Source organism: Aotus nancymaae, unplaced genomic scaffold, assembly GCF_030222135.1.
Source record: "Aotus nancymaae isolate 86718 unplaced genomic scaffold, 86718_ANA_hifiasm-v0.15.2.pri h1tg000014l, whole genome shotgun sequence".
NCBI lineage: Eukaryota > Metazoa > Chordata > Mammalia > Primates > Aotidae > Aotus > Aotus nancymaae.
This window is the reverse complement of record NW_026988425.1, coordinates 108,968,035-108,990,744: the sequence shown is the minus strand read 5'-3', so window position 1 is coordinate 108,990,744 and position 22,710 is coordinate 108,968,035. Positions and strand designations below refer to the sequence as shown.

Genomic DNA, 22,710 nt, shown 5'->3' with positions numbered 1-22,710 from the left:
TTTTTTGTTCTTTCTCTGATTACTGAGGGCACAAAATGGGTCTTTCTTATCTGCATCCGTAGAGCTTAGTAAAGTGCATGACCCACAGCCTGTATTTAAGAGTGGAAAGATGAAATACAGGAGGAGCTAAGAGATAGATAGTGCTTGGTTTCACTTTCAGTATCTTTGCTAATCTTCAAATTTCTTGCATATGTTACAGAAAGATACAAGAATGGACGTGCAATTTCTGAACTACAGCAAGGAAATTTGGAAAACAGTTAAAAAAAATAAGAGACTGTCAATAATGCCATCGGCTACCCGAATCACAACATAGATGCCCTTCTTCTATGCCGTGGAGCTAATCTATGGCAAAGTTTTGCTCTGTGGCTTTCTGCCGGTCATGAGGTGTGTGCTATGAGTTTCATCTGAAATTATTCTATTTCCAAAACTCTCTTGGTGGTGTTTGGAACATCCGGAGAAGTCTCTTTGGCAGATATGTAATCCCCCAATATCCATTATTATCTTTTCCCTTGGTATTCAGACTTTTACTTCAAACTTTGAGTTTTAGCTGGGCCCACCTCATATTAAGACTGTGTTTTCTAACCTCTCTTGCTGCTTCCTGTGGTCATAGGCCCATTTTTTCAGCTCATGAGATTAAGCAGAAATATTACGTATAGCTTTTGGAAAGATAGAAAATGGGCGCTTCTTTTTGTGTTCTTCTTGCTGCTGTCTGGGATGCCGAAGCAATGGCTGGTGCTTCAGCAGCCATTCTAGACCAAGAGTAGAAGCAATACATAGTAGAGCCAGAAAACTGCAGAAGCCAGGTCTCTCACACCGTGCAGCCATGACACTAGGGCTGGTATTCCAGCATGGAGAATTCCACAGGAAAGAGAAATAAACTTACGCCTTATAAAAGCCGCTACCATGATAAGTTGTCCATCTCTTGCAGCAAAACCTAATTTTAACTAAATACATATGACATCTAAAACAGCCTAAATTTGACCTAGCATATTCTACCTCTCATTTTACCACTGCCTTTGTTGTCCGTTCTCATCCCTTCTTCACAGGTCGTGTACATTTCATTATTCAAATATCTAAGCACTTTCTTCTGAATGCCGAAAGGCTTTGCTCTATTTTCATCTGTTTGAAGTCATTCCAACCTCCCAGGTTCTGCTCCTGTGTAATCTTCTTCTCAGCTCCCTTCCAGTAAGAGGGCATATTTCCTACCATGTGACCCCAGAGAATTTTTTTGTTTTCTTTTTGAGACAGAGTCTCACTCTGTCACCCAGGCTGGAGTGCAGTGGCGGGATTTCCACTCACTGCAACCTCCACCTCCCAGGTTCAGTCAATTCTCCCGTCTCACTCTCCCAAACAGCTGTGATCACAGGCATGCGCCACCATGCCTGGCTAATTTTTGTAGAAATGGAGTTTAGTACAGATGGGGTTTCACCCCATTGGCCAGGTTGGTGAGAATATTTTTTTAACTGTCAGAATTCTTATATAGAATGTTCTGTTTGTGTTATGAAGAAAAATAAGCCAATGTTGTTTTCCAAATGCTTAAGCTGTAGACTTTTATATATTATCTCATTTCATCCTACAATAACTTTATGATATAGGTATCCTTATCAACATTTTATATATATGAAAACTGAAGTATAGGGAAACTTAATTACTTTTCTAAGTTGTCATAACAAGCAACTGCCAGATACAGGATATGAACCACATCTGTCTGATTCTGAAATGAATAAATTTTCCAGTAGGTCTTTCTGCTTCCCAGCACGATGTTTGGTGGTCTGAATACACAGGATCCTAAAATCTGTGAAGACCAGTGACCACGTCTTATTTCTTAGAGTCCAGCGCAGCTTCTGGCTTGTACCACGTATGTAAAATATATGCTGCTTGAGAGATCACGGATGAAACCTGCAAGTACTTGGATGCACGGTTTCTCATGTTTAAGCACCCGGCACCTGAAGACCCTGCCAGGATCCCCAGCGTCTCCGTGGGGCTCACGGTTTGCTCTGGGGAGCTCAAATGCTATGGTGGGGAAATAACAGTAGAAGATGACACTCATACATGGAACAACTTAAATAACCACTTAGAATTCTCGCTGAGAAGCCAGGAAGAAACCCAACTCCTCCACTTCCAGCTTGCTCCAGTTTCAAGCGCAGGAATGGAGAATAACAGAACAATCTTGAAAGGATCCGTGGTAATCTTGAGGTTACCCGTTGAGTCCTGTTCTTGTTTGTTTGTTTTAATGAAGATATTCACATTTACTGGTAACCAGAGCAATGCAATTGGATCAATTAGATGCCATTTTTCAGTACTGGAAAAGATTCAGGTATATGCTATTATGTTATATGGCAAGGATATAATCAACTTGGATATATTCTACCATAGAAATAACCATGAAAAGAGAGCACCTACTTCCAGGAGTTCTCATAGAAGCCTTGGGATTAATTTGGGATTAATAAGGAGGAACTATTGTACAGTAATGTTTGTTTGGCCACATTTCTTTTTTTTTTAATTAATTGCACTTTAGGTTCCGGGGTACATGTGCAGATCATGCAGAATTGTTGTATACGTACATACGCTGAGTCCCATTCTAAGCACGATGGCAGCTTGCATAGGCCCCAGGGTCTACCTACATGTGCATGTTAAATGTTATGAAGCGGCCAGCTTCTATGCATAGAGAAACTAGAACAAAATCTGGAAACGGGGTTGCTGAGCTCACACAGGCTGGCTTTTTGCACTGACGTATACATTGTGCATGTCTGATCGTGAAGCAGCAGCAACACGGCTGCCTGTCCAATCCAATGGTTGGAGACACAGAACTTGCTGCGAACCTCGGGGCTATGGGATGGCTTCTCCTCCCTGCCCCGGTGCCTCCTCTTCTTCCTCTCCCTCGTCCTTACTGAAGGCACACTCCTGGATCCTCCGGTCCAACTCAGACAAGTTCCCTTCCTGTTCTGAGCTGCTGTCTGTACTGTAATCAACCTCCTCCATGCAGGCAGGTTCATCCTCCAGTTCCAAAGGGATGCTGCCACTTCTGCTGCTGCAGCTGCCATTTGGTCCCAGGAAATATGGAGAAGAAAGGAAAAAGAGGAAGGTAGACAGGGAAAAAGTACAAAGGGGAAGGGAAGTAGAAGGAGGAAGATGGGGAAGAGGAGAGAGAAATGAAAAGAGAAGTTAGCCAAAAAAGGGAACATATTCAATTGGTTGGAACAGGAGAGTGGAAGCTTCCTGCTCTGAGTTTTAATCTCAGGTCACTGCTCCTTTAAACGTGTCGTATGCACACTATCCTGTGTCCTCAACCTTGGGGCTGGGGGAAAGTTGTACACAATTTGCAGGCTTCTTTCTTCTTCTGCCAGCACAGTCTGCATTTCTTAACCCTATTTCCAGTTAGAAGATGTGCACAGCCTCACCTGTTTAGAATTTTTCAGAGTCGTTTAGGCTTTAAGTGACCAATCAGAGAAGGCCATCACTGAGTGTCTGAGAATGCCATGTTATTTTCTCGCAGGAAAGAGTGGCATTGGAACGCAGGTAGACAGAAATCAAAGCCCTCGTGTTTCCCACTCCGGTAAACAACACTATGAGTCATACTGCACGGTTCTCCTTCTTCGTGCTGAACGGTTTATAGGAACTGGAAAATTAATCCAGGTTGAAATTAACAAATGAGAGAGTAAGTGCGCAAACAGCATTCTGCTTCTGCAGCGTACTTCCCCACTCACCCCCTCCCTGGCTCCCTCCAGTTTATTACAAATGGAAGATCAACAGGGGTTGACCAGCAAGAGATAGAAGAGGGCAGTAGGTATGAACAATAACCAAAACTTCACCGCATATTGTGAGCAGGGGGAGTTTCCTCCCAAGGAGCTGTCTGTCTCCCTCATTTGCATGAGGCACCTTCATTCCTGAAGACTTTCTAATCACTCCCTACTTAGGACTTAACCAATTAGGATTAGCAGCGTGCTGGGTTTCTACTCTGTGATTTATAGAAGGCAAGCACTTCATAAATCAGGCAGAGCTGTTCATCCACCTGCCGTGCCATAAACAATGAAAATGGGAAATCAGCGGCATGGTTACATGTTAGCTTGGAAAATGAATCAAAGGCCAGTGTCTTAATTGTCTGCTGACTGATGTGAGCTGCTTCTGTGCTCTCTGGGCTGCAGTACCCTAAACTGAAGGTCTGGTGGGCCATTGCCTGAATGGAGAGGAAGGGGAAGAAATATGAAACTTGTTTCTACAGCACCACACATTAAATTGTTATCATACTTTACAGGCTGACTTGTGGGTAATAAAGTAGCTGAGTAAAGGAGGGTAAGAGCTGCCCTAGCTGCAACATAGGATCAAGTCATCGAGGACCCTGGGAGCCTGTGCCTCACCTGCCATCATGCTAGGTATGGAGGTGTCAGTGTCATGCGATGTCAAGAGCCTGTATTTAAATATTGGCTGTGGGACTTTGGAAAAACTGCTTAATCTCACAGAATGTCAATAATAATTCCTCAATAGTTGCGCTGAATACTAACTGAGAAAACACATGGAAGTTGTCTAGCAGAGTATTCTGTGAAATAAAGGCAATCACCACATTTTAATTCCATGCTCTACTGTCGATTCTGAAGAAGATGGTGAAACATGGTGTGGAAGGAAAGCATGCATTTAGATTTGTTGCTTCACACCTGGGTTACTGCAATAACTATTACGAATAATATCTCTAAAATATGATTTTTATTATGCCACTTTCAAATTCTGGAACTTGCAATGACGCTACCTTGCCTATTAGGGCAATGTGAGTATTGATGAACAGGGCTTTCCTACAGGGTCCACTGGGGCACGACAAGGTCAATCTTGCTTAAATCACGTCCTGCCTTGTACCCCGTGCAGTAGGCTCCTGTCACTCATGAACTTGTGGTTCTGCCACTCATCAAGTTGTCAAGTTGTACTTGTGGTCATTCAGAATTCCCAGACTTAATGTTTTCCCAAGCCTTCACAATTTCCTAAAACGGTCTGCCAACCCCTCAACATACAAACAAATACAGTTTTTTAAAAAATCTCATCTTAATTTTGACCAAAGGACCATTTTGGTACCTCCATCTCTTAATGAAATTTCCCTTTTCTAAATATGAGTCTTTACAAATTAATTTATTTTTATTATTAACATGGTTATAGTCTTATTGTCAATAAGGCCCACGCCTCTGTCAGATTTGTTTGTTTTACACTATGGAACACCTAGAATGTAATCAGATCATACTAGACATGCAACAAAGAGTTGCCGAATTGAACATATAACAGAAGTGTGTACAGAAAAAGCCATATTTGGATTATCTTTTGTGAAATTACTTTTGATTTTTCAAAAAATTTAATATATGATTATGCCACAATTATCATGTCTGTGAATTCCAGTAATTTATAACAAATATGTTTTCCTTTGTCATTTATATATAATAAAATATATGTAATATGTTTATATATGATACATATATTTGATAAATATACAGCACAAATAAAATTTGTAATACATATTATATGTTATATAATAATACATTATGTAACATATATGTTATAAATATATATATAAATTTAGGAGTCTCAAAATTATTTAATTTTGTCTGTCACTTATTTGCCTAAGTGCAATGTAGGCATTCTAATAAGTTAGGGAATTAAGACGCATATTCAGAGACCGCCCCTTCTAAAAACTAGAGAAGTATCTCTACCTTTTCCTCCTTCTAATGTCCCTCAATATTACATATTAAAAAAACAAGAAGACACTGAAATGTGAATGGAGTGGGGAGAGAAAAGACTGTACTGGGGCCTCAGGACTGGCAGGTGGAGTCGGCAATGATCTCTCTGGGTTTCCTTTCGGCCTCACAAAAGGAACTTGGAGCTGGAACATCTGAGAGCTGGAAATGCCAACAGGTGCAGATGATTAAAAGCCTCAACCAAGTTTGGTCAACTTGCTTTCTCTAGCCACTTGATGAGGAAAGGGGCAGCTTAGCAAGATAAAAGTTTGTTCTACTCCAGGCAAACACCACAAAAAAACCAGCAGTCCCACCCCCATCCCCATCCACAAAAGCAGGAAGCCTAGGCTTTTACTCTCACCAGACTGTTAGGGTGTACCCCAAGCCCCCTTCTTTCCCCCACGCTGAGGAGGGGGAGTAGGGAGAGAAGTCAGGGGAGGGAGTCAAGACTTTTATCCCCATTTGGTAATAATGTGACTTCCTCTCCCTCAATATCAGTGGAGGTTGTGTTGGGAACTTGGGCTTCTACACACAATTGTCAGTAACAAGACTGTCCTCTACCACTGGAGAGCAGTGAGGAGGAACTCCCGCCTCCTCTGGCCAGAGTGGGATCAGCAAAGGTGTGGTGGGGAGCTGGAATTCCCACTATGGCCCAGCAGTAGCAAGGAGCCCCTCCCCACACTGGGTGCCCCTGGAGGCCTCGTGGGGAGCCTAGACTTTCACCCAGCACCTGACAGTAACGAGCTCCCTTTTTCTATTGTCTGAATGGTGTCACAGAAGATCAGCTCAAACAGAAGATTTAAATAAAATCCATAGCCTTATAGAATAATGCTCAAAATGTCCAAGTTTCAACAGAAAATCACTCATCATACCAAGAATGAAGATAATCAAGACATGCCAACACTAAGATGATACAGGTGTTAGAATTATCTGACAAGGATTTTAAAGCATATAAGTGCTCCCATGAGTAATTATGGACACATGAAACAAATGAAAAAAGTAAAATGTCTCAGGAAAGAAACAGAAAGTCCCAGCAAAAAATGTAGGAAAAATAAATGGAAACTGTAGAGGTGAGAAATCCAATAACAGAATTACAGAACTCGGTAAAAAACACAGAAAGTCTCAGCGAAGAGATGGAAGCTATAAATAAAAATGAAATGAAAATTTTAGAATGAAAAAATATAAAAAGCTAGATAAAGGAAACTCAATGGAGGGTCTCAACAACAGAAAGGAGAAGGGAGAGGGAAGAATCAGTGAACCTGAAAGTAGAACAATAGAAAAACCCAGTTTAAACAAAAGAGTGAAAATAGACTTAAAAAATAAATAGAACATTAATACCCTGTAGGACTATAACAAAAAGATCTAATCTTCATTTCACCATCATCCCAAACAGAAGAGAGGCCTTACGAAGGAATCCAAAGAAATAATGTCCGAAAATGTCCTAAACTTTGCAAAAGACATAAACCTACAAATACAAGAAACTTAGAAAAACCCCAGACAGATAAAGCCAAAGAAATCAATGCAAAGACAGATCGTGGCTAACCTTCTTCAACTAAAGAGAAACTTAAAATCTTGAAAGCTGTGAGACAGAAACTTTAGGGGAACAATGCCATAGGGAAAAACAGTTTGAATGGCAGCTGAGTTCCCATCAGAAACCACAGAGGACAGAAGAAAATGGCACACTATTTTTCAAGTGTTGAAAGCAAAGAACTGACAACCTAATACTCTAAAACTAGCAAAGATATCCTTCCAGAATGAAGGGAAACTTAAAACATTCTTATGGGAAGTAAAGTTTTGATAATTTTTTGCCAACAAATACCCTAAAAGAATGGTTAAACTCTTTAAACATAAATAAAATAATAAAAGAAGAAATTGTTAACACAAGCAAGGCAGAAAAAGCAACCAAAGAGTAAAAATATAAGTAAAAATACACAGATTTTTCTTTTCCTAAGCTATTAAGATGATGTTTAACAGTTGAACTAAAATTTATAAAATTGTGTGGTGTTTTCTACTATATTATATAAATAGTTGAGATGTTCAACAACACTAGCCATGAGGGAAATGCAAATTAAGACTAAGATGAGCTATCACTGCCCACCTGGGAAAAGAAATACAATTTAAAATAGTCATTATACCAAATGCTGGAGAGAAGACAGGTGAGCCAGATCTCTAATACATTCCTTTCACCCAGATACATTCCTGGTAGGTGTGTACAGTCATTCTGGAATATAGTTTTTTAGTTTCTTTAAAAACTCGAAATATTGGACATTACACCCCAGGTATCTAAAAACTTATATCGATAGTTCACAGCAGCTTGATTTGTAATAGCCCAAACCTGGAAACATCAAAATGTCCAAAAATAGGTGAATGGTTAGTGAACTGTGGGACCTGCATACCAGGGAATACTACTCAACCACAAAAATAAATGAGTTATTATTAATATTGATATTAATAGTTTTGCTATTTGAGCATTGACCAGTTAAAACTGTAATGTAACAACTAAAAAAAATTCATCCACAATAGAACCAAGATATATAAAATGCTTAGTCATAAAAGCAATAAAAAAAATGTAGGTTTACATGAAAAAGTACCAAATTTCAGTGTGGGTGATAAAGTGACTCTTAAATACATACAAAGAGAATTACCAACTATTTTAAGTAAATAATTTCTTCAATTATTAAGAATTTTTGAAATTGTTTGAAATGTAACTAGAAGACCAAATGACCAACAAAAACATGAAATTAGGTTTTAAAAAAAAGTTATTTAAAGAAAGGGCGATTAGGAATTACTTGCTTTATACAGCTACTCTAACAAAACATAATAAAGCCGAAGAAATAAAAATAAAATGCAATAGAAGAGAAAGTTGGAAATGAAGACACCATTATGTATACAAGTTATTACCCTATGAGAGGACCTTTTTAAAATAGAATCCCTGCAACAATTTTGGCATGAAACCAAGTTATAACCCTATCTCACACCATGATAAAAAATTCAATTCTAGACGGTTTGAAAGTATTAAGAAAATGCATTATAGAAATATCAAAAGAAAACACAATTAATGTTTTATAGAACTTATGATAGAATTCTTTCTAAATTTGACACCAAAGGCAATTGAACTCTTTTAAAAAATCTTTTAGAAATAAAACAGAAATCTAAGACCTGGTCAACATATTTGAAAGCCATATAAAAAGCAAGAAAAGTTTTGCAATGTGTAAAACCATTGAGTGGTCATTATCGGGAATATTTAAAGAATTCTTATAACCTGGCCAAACAAAATCCTCACCAGTGAAAAATGATCAGGGGTATGAGTAGAAAACTTACAAATGAAGAATGTGGGGATAAAAATATAAGAAAAAATGAGGAAAAAATTGAAAAGTGAGGCTTACACTAAGTACAATAATAATAATTGGAGGCCACTGTTCATGTATAAAACTGACACAAAATATGTGAGAAGGTTATTAAGTGTTACATTAGAGAGGGTCCAAGTAAACCAGTACCTTTGCAAGTACTGAAGGGTGGCACAGTCTTTCCAGAAGGTAATCTGCAACAATTATCAAAAGCTTTAAACAAAAAAACACAATCTTTCACCCAGATAGTCAACATCTCATTAATAAAATAGTTGAGTAGAAATATCTATTTTATATACCAGGAAGTTCATTCTAGTATTGTTTACAGAAGGAATTATACACAAAAAACTCTGATATAAGATAGCAGCAAATGATACCTTTACTCGACTGTCTTTCCCAAACTCTCAAAAGATAAAAGTCCAAAAAAAAAATTTCAATTACACTGAAACTAGAAAGTGGCCTTAACCTCAAACTATAGACTATGAAAAATATATGCTAAATATACTTAAGTTTGGAAAATTTACAGAAAAAAGTAAGAAAGGATAAATTATTTTCCAGTTTGTCAAGCAGGCTGAGGAGTGTTCTGAAAATTACTAAGGATTCTGATAAGATCAACCAAAAATCTTCTCTCTGAGGAATTTTAGGTTCCTAGGATGAAACTAGGAAAAGAAACATATATGTATTAGGGTTCTCTCGAGGGACTGAACTAATAGGATGAATATATGAAGGGCAGTTCATTAGGAGAATTGACTCAAATGATCACAAGGTGAGGTCCCACAATAGGCCACTCGCAAGCTGAGGAGGCAGAAAGCCAGTCTGAGTCCCCAAAGTCTGTGGCCGAAGGCCTGGAAGTCCCTGCCAAATCACTGGTGTAAGCCCAAGAGTCCAAATGCTGAAGAACTTGGAGTCTGACGTTTAAGGGCAGGAATCAACCAGCATAGGAGAAAGATGTAGGTCAGAAGACTTAGTCTAGTCCTTCTCTCTTCTGCCTGCTTTATTCTAGCCGTGCAGGCAGCTGATTGGATGGTGCCTACCCAGATGGAGGGTGGGTCTGCTTCTCCCACTCCACTGACTCAAATGTCAGTCTCCTTTGGCAACACCCTGACAGACACACCCCGGAATAAAATGTTTCATCCTTCAATCCAATCGAGTTAAACACTCAGTATTAACCACCATAACGTGCGTCAGGTCACAATGTATGACCAAAGCACAGCATGCATACTAGGACTGATGGGAGGTCAGCCCAGGATCATTTTTGCATGACATGCACAGCTAATTCAGATGAATTGTCTTCATTTGAGGTAAGATGAAGAACAAATTAAGACTTGATATACCCAGTAAATGTATATAAGTATTATTGAATATAAATTTAAAAGAATTTTAAGATTTTAAAATGAAGAATTTCAAGCTACTTTTTCTTAACATTTATTTTAGGTTCAGGGGTACATGTGAAGGTTTGTTATGTAGGTAAACTTGTGTCATGGATGTTTGTTGTACAATTTCATCACCCAGCTATTAAGCCAGTACCCAACAGTTATCTTTTCTGCTTTTCTCCCTCCTCCCACCCTCTACCCTCAAGTAGATTCTAGTGCCTATTGTTTCATTTTTGGGTTCAAAAGTTCTCATCATTTAGCTCCCACTTATAAGTGAGAAAATGTGGTATTTGGTTTTCTGCGCCTGCTTCAGTTTGCTAAGGAGAATGACCTTCAGCTCCATTCATGTTCCCACAAAAGACACGATCTCATTCTTTTTTATGGCTGCATAGTATTCCATGGTGTATATGTACCACATTTTCTTTATCCAGTCTATCATTGATGTGCATTTAGGTTGATTCCATGTCTTTGCTATTGTGTATAGTACATGCATGTGTCTTTGTGGTAGAATGATTTGTATTCCTCTGGGTATATACCCAGCAATGGGATTGCTGGGTTGAATTGTAGTTCTTCTTTTAGCTCTTTGAGGAGTCACCATGTGTTTTCCTCAATGGTTGAACTAATTTATACTCCTACCAATATATGTGTTCACTTTTCTCCACCACCATCCCAACGTGTTATTTTTTGACCTTCTAATAATAGCCATTCTGACTGGTGTGAGATGGTATCTCAATGTGGTTTTGATTTGCATTTCTTCAATGATCAGTGATGTTGAGCTTTTTTTTTCATATTCTTGCTTCCCACATATTTGTCTTCTTATGAAAAGTGTCTTACATGTGGCCCACTCTTTAATAGGACTGTTTTTCTCTTGTAAATTTAAGTTCCTTATAGATGCTGGATATTACACTGTTGTCAAATGTATAGTTTGCAAATATTTTCTCTCATTCTGTAGGTTGTCTGTTTACTGTGTTGATAGTTCCTTTTGCACTGCAGAAGCTCTTAATTAGATCCCACTTGTCAATTTTTTATTTCACTTCATCTAGGACCTTCTTCTAGGATTTTGACAAAGCTGACAAAAACAAGCAATGGGGAAAAGACTACCTGTTCCATAAGTGGTGCTGGGATAACTGGCTAGTCAAATGCAGCAGATTAAAGCTGGACCCCTTCTTTATACTATAATACAAAAATTAACTCAAGACATAATACAAACTTAAATATAAAACCCAAAACTATAAAATTGCTGGAAGACAACCTAGGCAATAATACTATCCTGGACATACGAATGAGAAAAGATTCCATGACAAAGACACCAAACGTGGTCAAGCTACTTTTCAGACAGCATAGCAGAGTTGAAGAATAAAATACTAAATCTCCAAAAAAAGTTTTAATCTATTCTAGAGCCTTAACAAAACTCTGGATAAATACTTTCCTGTTATTTTATGTGTCTTCATTCATTCATTTGATAATTTATTTATCAAATATTTATTCAGGGTCAGGTGCAGTGGCTCATAAGTCCCAGCACTCAGTAGGCCTAGGTGGGCAGGTCACTTGGGCCAAGAAGTTCAACACCAGACTGGGCAACACAGCAAAACCCCATATCTACAAAACACATGAAAATTAGCTAGGCATGGCAGCATGTGACTGTAGTTCAGCTGGCTACTCATGAGGCTGAGGTGGGAGGGTCACCTGAGCCCAGGAAGTCGAAGCTGAAATGAGCTGAGATCGCACCAGCACACTCCAGCCTGGGTGACAGAGTGATTCCCTCTCTCAAAAAAAAAAAAGAAATCAGCACCTACCATAAAATTAAAGATAAAAGATGAGAAGAGTAAATTATCATAGTTCAAGAAAAAAAATGAAGGTGACTAAAATTTATGGAAACCATAATCACATTTGAATCAACAACAATTACGGTAGAAACTACCGCGGGGGAAATCAGTGACAAGAAAATCAGAGGTGTGAAATTTACATAAAACACACTGAACAGATAGATCCAAGGAATAAGAAAAAATAGTAATAAATATAAAAGAAACATAAACAATGTAGGGTAGAAAATTACAATTCAAATACATAATATGTAAGAAAGAAGTTAATAGGAGAGAAGATAATAGATGTGAAAGTAAAACCATAAAGGACCAACATACTGGAAAATATATAGTTGAAAGATACAACAGAAAAAAAAACCCTCAGATACAGAAAAACCTATTTTTAGCTCAAAATGGTGCACGATACGCCAGGAATAAGAACAGACTGAATGATCCACTGCAACATACTTACTCAGTCATCCATTCACTCCTGCAACATGGAGTACCATCTCTATGTCAAACAGGGTGCTTGGAGCTGAGAAACATGTAAGGCACTATAGCAGTTTCAATTTCAAAGATAAGTATATAAACGTGTAAGTAGAAAAATAAGTCTCCTAAAATGAGGAACATAGACTGATTTTAATGTTCTCTACTGTGGGGTAAGTGTCCCCAGTGACAGAAAAGCTCAAAAGAAAATTAAAATCTGACCAAATAATTCTCAAAAAAGCCAAGTTGTTTTGCAAAACAAAGACACAGTCTAACATGCAAAACCTCAAGAAATATAAAAGCTACTTGCTTTCCTTAGGAATGTGCATGTAGGGGATAGAGGGAGACACTACTTGAGAAGCTCTAGGAAACGCAAAGATTAATAAAGTGAAGATCTCACAAATGGGGAATGTGTGGTCAGAAAGTGTTGATGAGCAAAGAACTATCTTATAATAAATATATAACTAAGGATAATCTGAAAATGATGTTTACAAAACAGAATATAAATGCTATCAATCTTGTCAATATAAAAGTGATGCTATAATAAAAATAAGAAGGTACGCATGAGAAGGAAATGCATATTGGAATTATTTATCTTTTACAGCAGAAGTCAATAGACAATACAGTAATTTCAAAAAAAAAAACACAAAAATTAGAGATTTAAATATGGGAAAGTAATGTTAGCAATGTGACAAAGTTAAGAAACCTAATTACCAGAACGGGGAAAGACTTGACAAAATACAGAAATCATGGATTATACAGATGTAGATTTCACAATTACATTGTGAATCCCAAACCCGTAATTCTTGTTGGTGAAAACTGGAGGCCTCCATTAGAAAGAAATACAAAACTACCATACAGGTATTTTTTTTTCCAAACCCAGGGTGTATGGAACTCTCTTGGGAGGGTGTGAAGATTGCAGCCTGCAGAAGATACACTCACAATAACAAATCATAGTCAAATGAGGAAATGATCCACGTTGAGTAAGAATCAGCAGACACAAAAAGCAGCAAAAGCAGACACTCACGAACTTGAAATATTATGACCACTTGGAAAAGACTATACAATGATTACATTTGAAATAATTAATAAATTGGAATAAGTTCTGGAAGCATAATGAAAGAATAAGATATTTTTGGGGAAAAAAGGTAGATTGAATATTAAACAGATTTTCTCTAAATGAAAATAAATTTAACAAAAAGCTTAATAGAATGGTCAAATGCCAAAAAAGACATGGTTCAGCAAAGATAATAAACAAGAAAAGATTTTTAAAAGTAGTGTTTAGGGTAAATTGGTAATAGATAATATTTAAAAAGATAATAACTGAAAGATGATAGTCTTCAAGAAATACCCTGGAAAAAATAGGAAATACATGAAGTTCATAAATACATCATAATAAATATCAATAAAGAAGGGCAAATCTTAGAAAACTTGAGAAAGAAGGACAGATTATTCTTAAATAAACGGCATTCAGATCAACATAAATTTTCCATGAAGACAAATTAAATAAGGGAAACTAGATGAAAGAAACTTTCTGTGGTATCTTTGCAATGTTTCTATAAATATAAAATTATCCTAAATTTAAAGCTTAATTTAAAAAACCAAAAACAAACAAACAAATAAAAATGTTAAAGCCAGGCAGAAAAAGGAAACTGATTTCAGTTGAAACTGAAGTTAAACATAAATAAAAGGAATTAGCATTATAGCATCATGCAGAAATCAAATGGTAGTTGAAAGAGTGGGCCTTAATATTGAGAAGTGAGAAATCTATGGAGAAAACACTGAAAATTGATTTTATTTTCTCCTTTCACCTGGAAGCTTTGATGTCCTGTAAACACATATTCAAAAGTAAAGTCACTTTGGGCGATATTGGAGAGACATGGTGTAGGGGCCAAAATATAAATCAGACACGAAACATAAAATTGGAGTGAGATAAGTAACTGTGGGTTTGAATCGTTCTCCAAATGCCAAGTGAGAAACAGGAATTTGCCTTCTCTGAGCCTTGTTGCCTTCATCTATAAAATGGGAATCTTATTGTTTTTCTTCTTGAAATGACGTACATAGAAACGAACGGCATAGCATAAAACCGGTTTTTCTTCTTGAAATGATGCACTTAGAAACAAATGTCATAGCACAAAACCTCACATATAGTCTCACTCGACTGAATTTTTATTCTCCTTTCCTTTCCACAGAGTTTGAAGACAACATACGAAAATAATTTTCTCCTGGCAAGTTCATCATCCTCATCCTCAAACATAAACCTATATAAATGCAGCTTTCAAACAGTCTCTAAGCAAAGCCACTACGAAATCTCTATCCCTTGCCACTCTTCCAAGCAGCCTATACAGCAATTTGCAAATTTATGATGTGATAAATAGAATTTCTTTGTTTTGATTTTTCATTTGCATATTTATTGAGATATGACGATCTTAATTAGTTCTGCTTTTTTTGTTTTGTTTGTTTTCTTGGTCGGGAAAAGACAGCTTCCTATAGTGAAAAATAATTCTGCATGCTAACAGGGTGAACAAAACCCAGCCTGTGGCATTCCTTGATGTCGATGCTGATTTAAACGCAGCTTTGTGGATTCTTTTTTTCACTTGTTTTCTCTTTAAATGCTGAGGTAATGCTCAAGACTTGGGTGAATGCCAGACCTCAAGAGGCAGCCACCTACTGAGAAGCGAGAGGCGAACACTTAAAATTCCAGACACTCAGATTCATCCGGCATGCTCTCCCAGCTACCTGTCACCCGCCTCCCTCCTGAAAAAGCTGAGCTCTCGCCTGTAATCCCAGCACTTTGGGAGGCCGAGGCAGGTGGATCACGAGGTCAAGAGATCGAGACCATCCCGGTCAACAAAGTGAAACCCCGTCTCTACTAAAAATACAATAAATTAGCGGGGCATGGTGGCGCGTGCCTGTAATCCCAGCTACTCAGGAGGCTGAGGCAGGAGAATTGTCTGAACCCAGGAGGCGGAGGTTGCGGTGAGCCGAGATCGCGCCATTGCACTCCAGCCTGGGTAACAAGAGCGAAACCCCGTCTCAAAAAAAAAAAAAAAGCTGAGCTCTACCGAAGGCCTCCTTTAAATGAAATGCAACTCCGGCTGCATCCCAGTTTTTGCAGGCTAGAAAAGAGCAACTCTGAATTCCCTGGGTGAGTGAGTCCTGAAGGCAGTATTTGGTGGTGTTGCCCACATGCTCCCGTTCTCCCTTGACCTTCTAACATCTCTCTCTAGGAGCAGAGCTGTGTGAATGCTGTGCTCCATCTAAGAGGCAGGAGCAGCCTATTACACAGCTCATACACACTTACAGACACACTGAGTATGCCCACCACAAGCGTCTCACCATCATCACCCAGAACACTTAGCACGGTTCCCTAGGGTTTTGTATTTGTCAGGTACTTCACACCATCACAAAGTCTGTCCCTGATTTAACACATTTAAGAGGAAGGACATAATTTATGACTCTTCGGTTTTTTGTTAACTCCAGTAATGGAGCATTTTCTATGTACAGTGAAAAGCATTAGGCATTGTTGAGAAAAAAATAAGGATAAACATTGCCAATCACCAACTGTCTGCCAGGTGCTTTGCCTTTGTTCTGTCTTAAAATACAAACAAATAAACATATCTATGGGGTAGATATTATCAATTCTACTTAACAGTTGGAGAAAGAGGTTTGGAAGTTTACGTAATTTTCCCAATATCTTACAGCTGCACATGGCATAGAAAATGTGCGATAATTAGATAAGACCAAGGGTTCCTGTATTCCCTTGATTCAATCAGCAAATATTTATAGATAAAGTTTGCTTTGCCTGTGGAAGAACTGGAATGAGGTATTCATTTAGCCCAAATCAAAGTCATGAACTCTGTTACATGATCTAGAGCTCTACAAAAAAATCCAGTCATTCTCACATAAAAAGTCGTGGAAATAAACGTCCTATTTCTTATTGAACCAGAGTACCCAAAGCAATGTGGGGAAATGTGGTCCAAACTCTTTATGAAAATAGGAATGTAGAATCAAACAGGAAGAAAGTGGGAGAGAGTGGGTTAATGAGGAAAAGAACGAAAGCAAAAGAGAGGAAGAGGAGAGATGGCATTTGACGTGCTTAATGAAACCTGCTCAATCAATTCATCAGTAAGAGCTTTTCTTTTTTTCCTTTTTTTTTTTTTTTCTTTTGAGACGGAGTTTCGCTCTTATTACCCAGGCTGGAGTGCAATGGCGCGATCTCAGCTCACCGCAACCTTCGCCTCCTGGGTTCAAGCAATTCTCCTATCTCAGCCTCCAGAGTAGCTGGGATTGCAGGCACGTGCCACCATGCCCAGCTAATTTTTGTATTTTTAGTAGAGATGGGGTTTCACCATGTTGACCAGGATGGTCTCAATCTCTTGACCTCGTGATCCACCCGCCTCGGCCCCCCAAAGTGCTGGGATTATAGGCGTGAGCCACCGCGCCCGGCCTGAGCTTTTCTCTTAAGTTCTCACAACTTATGAAAAAATGGGTTGACCTAAGTGGTCTGAAGGAAAAGATATGTAAGATGCTGGTTCATTGGGAGTATGGTTAATAGCTAAAAGTTTAGTATTTATGTGAGAGGACCTCTGAGTATTGAGTGCCCCACTGATGTTTCAGGCATGTAATTTAAACTATTTACCTAATGTAGTTGGTGAAAACCACATTCATTTGCTCAGTCCTTCTGTTTAGAAACTTACTCAGTGTTAAAATACATCTGGGCTTTGGCCTGCATGGTCGGCTGTACTCTGTAGCTAAGGGACCGAGAGAAGTTAACAAATCCTTACAGGTATCAAAATCAAGGGCATAATGACCCATGTCAGTTGAAGAGCAAAGGTGTTTGTGGGCAAGCCAGTTTGTCACTTTAGCAATGAATGATGATGCTGTGCTCAAGCTACTATTGTTTCAGCATTCAAAAGATACCCATCTCATGCTTGTTTTCCAACCTTTCCCCATTATTTATGTTGAATGGTTTCAGACACATTCTACTAGATATCTGTGGGTCATTTTTAAAATGATACAGTGTGATCAGGTATGGCTAAGGTATTTTACCATTGGTGTAATTCATTCCCTCAAACAGTGAAACACGTGGTACAATGTCAGATCTAATGGGTCAAGGAAAACACTCTACAGGAAGATGGGGCCATCTCATTCCATTACACTGCTATAAAACTCATCAATGTCTTTCTAAAACACAAATGAACATTTTCTCATTGTCTGAAAATGAGACAAATTTGAAAATTGTCAAAGCATCCAACCCAAAAGCTTCTAAAGCTGATAAGAAACTTCAGCAAAGTTCAGGATACGAGATCAATGTGCAACAGTTGCTAGCATTCCTATATACCAACAACAGGCAAGAGGAGAGACAAGTCATGGATTAGCTCCCATTTACAACTGCTACAAAAAGAGTAAAATACCGAGGAATACGGCTAACAACGGAAGTGAAAGACCTCTTCAAGGAGAACTACACGCCACTGCTCAAGGAAATCAGAAAGGACACAAACAGGTCGAAAAACATTCCATGTTCATGTATAAGAAGAATTAATATTGTGAAAATGGCTGTACAGTCCAAAGTAATTTATAGATTCAATGCTATTTTCATTAAACTACCACTGACATTCTTCACAGAATTAGGAAAAAAAAACTATTTTAAAATTCACATGAAACCAAAAATGAGCCCAAATAGCAAGGACAATCCTAAGCAAAAAGAACAAAGCTGGAGGCACCCATGCTACCTGACTTCAAACTATACTACAAGCCTACAGTAACCACAACAGCATGGTACTGGCACCAAAACAGACACATAGACAAATGGAATAGAAAAAAGAACTCAGAAATAAGACTGTACACCTACAACCATCTGACCTTCAACAAATCTGACAAAAACAAGCAATAGTGAAAGAATTCCCAATTTAATAAATGGTTCTGGAAAAACTGACTAGTCATATGCAGAAAATTGAAACTGAACCACTTTCTTATGTCTTACACAAAAATTAACTCGAGATGGATTAAAGACTTAAGTGTAAATCCCAAAACTATAAAACTCTAGAAGAAAATCTAGGCAATACCATTCACAACGCAGTCATAGGCAAAGTTTTTTTTTTTAAACTTTAGGTTCTGGGCTACATGTGCAGGTCATGCAAGGTTGTTGCATAGGTGCATATTATATCCGGCATTTCTCCCCATGTTATCCCTCCCCACCTTCCCCAACCCCCGTTGTCCCTCCCCTACCCGCTGCAACTGCCCCCAGTGTGTGATGCTCCTCTCCCTGAGTCCACGTGTTCTCATTGTTCAACACCCGCCTATGAGTGAGAAAAAAACACCGAAAACAATTGCAATGAAAGCAAAAATTGACAAATGCAATCTAATTAAACTAATGAGCTTCTGCATGGCAAAGGAAATGATTATCAGAGTGAACAAACAACTTACAGAATGGGAGAAAATGTTTGCAATCTACCCATCTGACAAATCTCTAATATGCAGAGTCTACGATGAACTTAAACAAATTTACAAGAAAAAAAAAACATTAAAAAGTGGGCAAAGGACAGAACAGACACTTCAAAAGATGGCATTCATGCAGCCAACAAGCATATAAAAAAGAAACTCAACACCACTGATCATTAGAGAAATACAAATCAAAACCACAGTGAGATACTCTCTCATGCCAATCACAGTGGTGACTTTTAAAAAGTCCAGAAACAGTAGATGCTGGTAAGATTGCAGAGAAAAAGGAACATTTTTACACTGTTGATGGAACTGTAAATTAGTTCAACCATTGTGGAAGACAGTGTGGCAATTCCTCAAAGATCCAGAGGTAGAAATACCATTTGACCTAGCAATCCCATTACTGGGTATGTACTCCCAAAAATATAAATCATTCTTTATAAAGATACATGCATGTGTATGTTCACTGCAGCTCTATTCACAATAGTAAAGTCATGCAATCAACCTACATGCCCATTAATGATAGACTGAATAAAGAAAATGTGGCACATATACACCGTGGAATACTATGCAGCCATAAAAGGAATGAGATCATGTCCTTTGCAGGGACATGGATGAGGCTGGAAGTCGTTATCATCAGCAAACTAATACAGGAACAGAGAACCAAGCATCACATGTTCTCACTTATCAGTGGGAGCTGAACAACAAGAACACATGGACACATGGCGGGGAATAACACACACTGGGGCCTGTCCGTGGAGGGTAGGTGGGGGAAGGGAGAGCATCAGGAAGAATAGCTAATGGATGTTGGGCTTAATACCTAGGTACCTAGGTGAGGGGTTGATCTGTGCAGCAAACCACCATAGCACATGTTTACCTGTGTAACAAACCTACACATCCTACACATGTGCTAGAGAACTTAAAATAACACATGAAGAAAAAAAATCACAAATAACCAAAAAACGACCACAACAACACACACACAAAGAAAAAAAAACAAAAAGGGAAATCAGAGCATCTGGAAGGAAGTATAGATTTGCTGAAACCACTTAGATTTCAGTTCAATATGTGGCCAAACTTTCTCTGCTAAGTGGTATCACCACTCTAATTTTCTGTTAGAAGAACTTTTCTATCTCATATGCTTCAAAACAACAAAGAAATAAAATGGGTTACTGGATGGAAATTATGGCATGAGAAAGGTCAGGAATGACTTTCAGTAAATGGAAAACAAATTATAAACTTTTAAAAAGTAAACAAAGGATTTAATCCGTGGAAAAGTTAAAATATGCTTTTATTTTCTGACATAATTTTATAGATGTCTCCTTTAGTGCCAGTGTTCACTTGTCATCGAGACGCTTACTGTTATTAACGCTTATATATTATTAGTCTTGCCCCAGAAATGAACACCATCTATTGCTCCCAGCCGACGAACACAGCATGCCATTCAGCACTTTTCTCACTTCCAAAAGTGCTCATTTTTAACTCCTCTGCAGTTTTCTCTTTCTGACATTATTTTATGTTCTAATTAACAGTCTTGACTCATAATGGCTCATGAAAGACAAGCAAATAATAATGCTAGTGGTACACAGACAGTGAATGCTAGTTTTAAAACAGTTTGAGGCCATAATAAGTCCATTTAAGGAAATGAGGGGTAAGGAAACAGATGGAGAGTGTCCAAGGTCAATGTATATCCTCAGTGAGATGTCCAGGAAATCCCCTCATGCTGACCTTTAGGACCACCCCACTCCCTCTTATCCTCAGAAAACTTCGTTTTATACCTAGATCTTTGGTTATCATTTTCTCTTCAAATTATTGACACACATACATCTTAGATATAATTCTGGATAAAAAAACTTGCAAAGAATAGGCAGTGTGAATTTCAGCACCAATGTTACCTTTAAAATACAGGTATATGATTACTTTGTAGCTCTCTAGTTTATGTGGATTTGTGCGTTTTTGTTTTCTTTCGAAGAGAGCTCCAGCCTTCTGAATACTTAGTTTCCACTGGACAGTCCATTCTCTTTTTATGAGGGAGCCCTAAAGTAAGTGCTGCTGGCCAGCTTACTTCTGATACGATCAGACCCATCATCTGGCTTGTCAGAATGAATGGCACTAAGGATGCCTCAGCCTAAGGCAAGAGGACTGGTCATGGTCCATATAGTTCTCTTTTCCCTGCTGGTCCCAGGGACTAAAGTTATTGATCTCTCTGGGCCCAGATGAAAAGAATCCAGCTTGCCAAGCCTTGACGCTCCTGCAAGATGTGCCTCCTTTTTCTCATCTTTGGCATGTAGAGGCAGCCAGAGTGGTGAGATTGTAACTCTAAACTCTTCTTCATTGTTATATTTTTCTCATTCTTCCCCAGAGAGTTTAGAGTAAATGGAAGGCAAATTAAAGCTTCCTGGGGTTTATACACATCATTATGAATCTATACGTCTGTGTAGTGTTCCCCTTAACCAAGGATCCAGAGGGGAGACATGTTTTCTTTCTTCTCTATTTACACTAATTTAATTGGAGAATTGTGGAAGTCCTTTGACATTATAACACTGTCTCCTGTGAGGTACATGTTCCTAATTGTACAATCTATGCCTAAAAGAATCTTGGTGAGGTGCATGGAACAGTAATGTCAGGGAATTAAAAGTGAAATGGCAATTGTAAAGTTCAATGTCAGGAACTCGTCTCTATAGGGACTATGTTATAAGGAATTACGTAGCTTTTATTCAGATGGTATTTCTATTTTCACAAACACTTCCTCCTCACTAAACTCAGAATGCCTGTACAGGCTAGGAACTAAAAGCTTAAAATGAAAGCAAAGCGTAATATGGCTTGAGAGAGACGCTTAAGCAATACTAGAGGTGCAGGTATAAACTGCACAAAAGCTCTGTTGAGCTCAGTAAAGACTGAGTTCAGGCAGATGAATGTATGTAGTAAGGCAGGTGAGTGTTAATGAAGGAGAGGCTTATCTTTAGAATTGAGCTCTATCGTTCAAATGATAGAAAAAGTTTAAAAGTAACAACCAAGATTAGATAGATAGATAAATGATAGATAGATAGGTAATAGATAGACAGATGGAATGATAGAGGCTAGAGGGCAGAATGACAGAAAGACATATATATCTTTACACATATACCTTTACATATATGTACCATATTATTTCTATTTGTTTTAATAAATTACTTCTATGAATCAGAATCTTTACATAAACAGTCTAATTAGAATTTACTGAGTATTAATATCTTAGGCACACATATTGCAAGCAAAGCCTTCTCACTGTGGGAACTCTGTGAGCACTCCAATCATCTTGGTCATTCTCTGGCCCTTAAGTTAACAGAGCTTTGATCTGTGTCATCTTCTATTTTGGAGACTTGGTATTACATACTTGGTGAGAGAAAGGAGCTTCCAAAATCTGGTCTTTACTTATCTCTTCATCTGAGCTTTCAACTCTATGCTCCTACCTAATCCCTTCAGCAGAATAAACTTGGTCTCTCTCCTCTCCTCAAATATGCTTGGGGCCTTGCTGTTCTCTGACAGGGTCCAAGCTGACTCTACC

General features: G+C 38.3%; 1 protein-coding gene across 2 annotated transcripts in view; it reads right to left on the bottom strand.

Annotated features, from left to right (window-relative positions):
• Positions 1 to 1,937: 1,937 nt before the first annotated feature.
• AGBL1 (AGBL carboxypeptidase 1) overlaps positions 1,938 to 22,710 on the bottom strand; it is a 786,993-nt gene continuing 766,220 nt past the window's right edge. For both annotated transcript variants that reach the window (XM_012438697.2, XM_012438698.2), the window contains exon 23: positions 1,938 to 3,037. In XM_012438697.2, the coding sequence (XP_012294120.2) occupies positions 2,830 to 3,037 (208 nt within the window). In that variant the 3' untranslated portion in view covers positions 1,938 to 2,829. The remainder of the gene's footprint in view (positions 3,038 to 22,710) is intronic.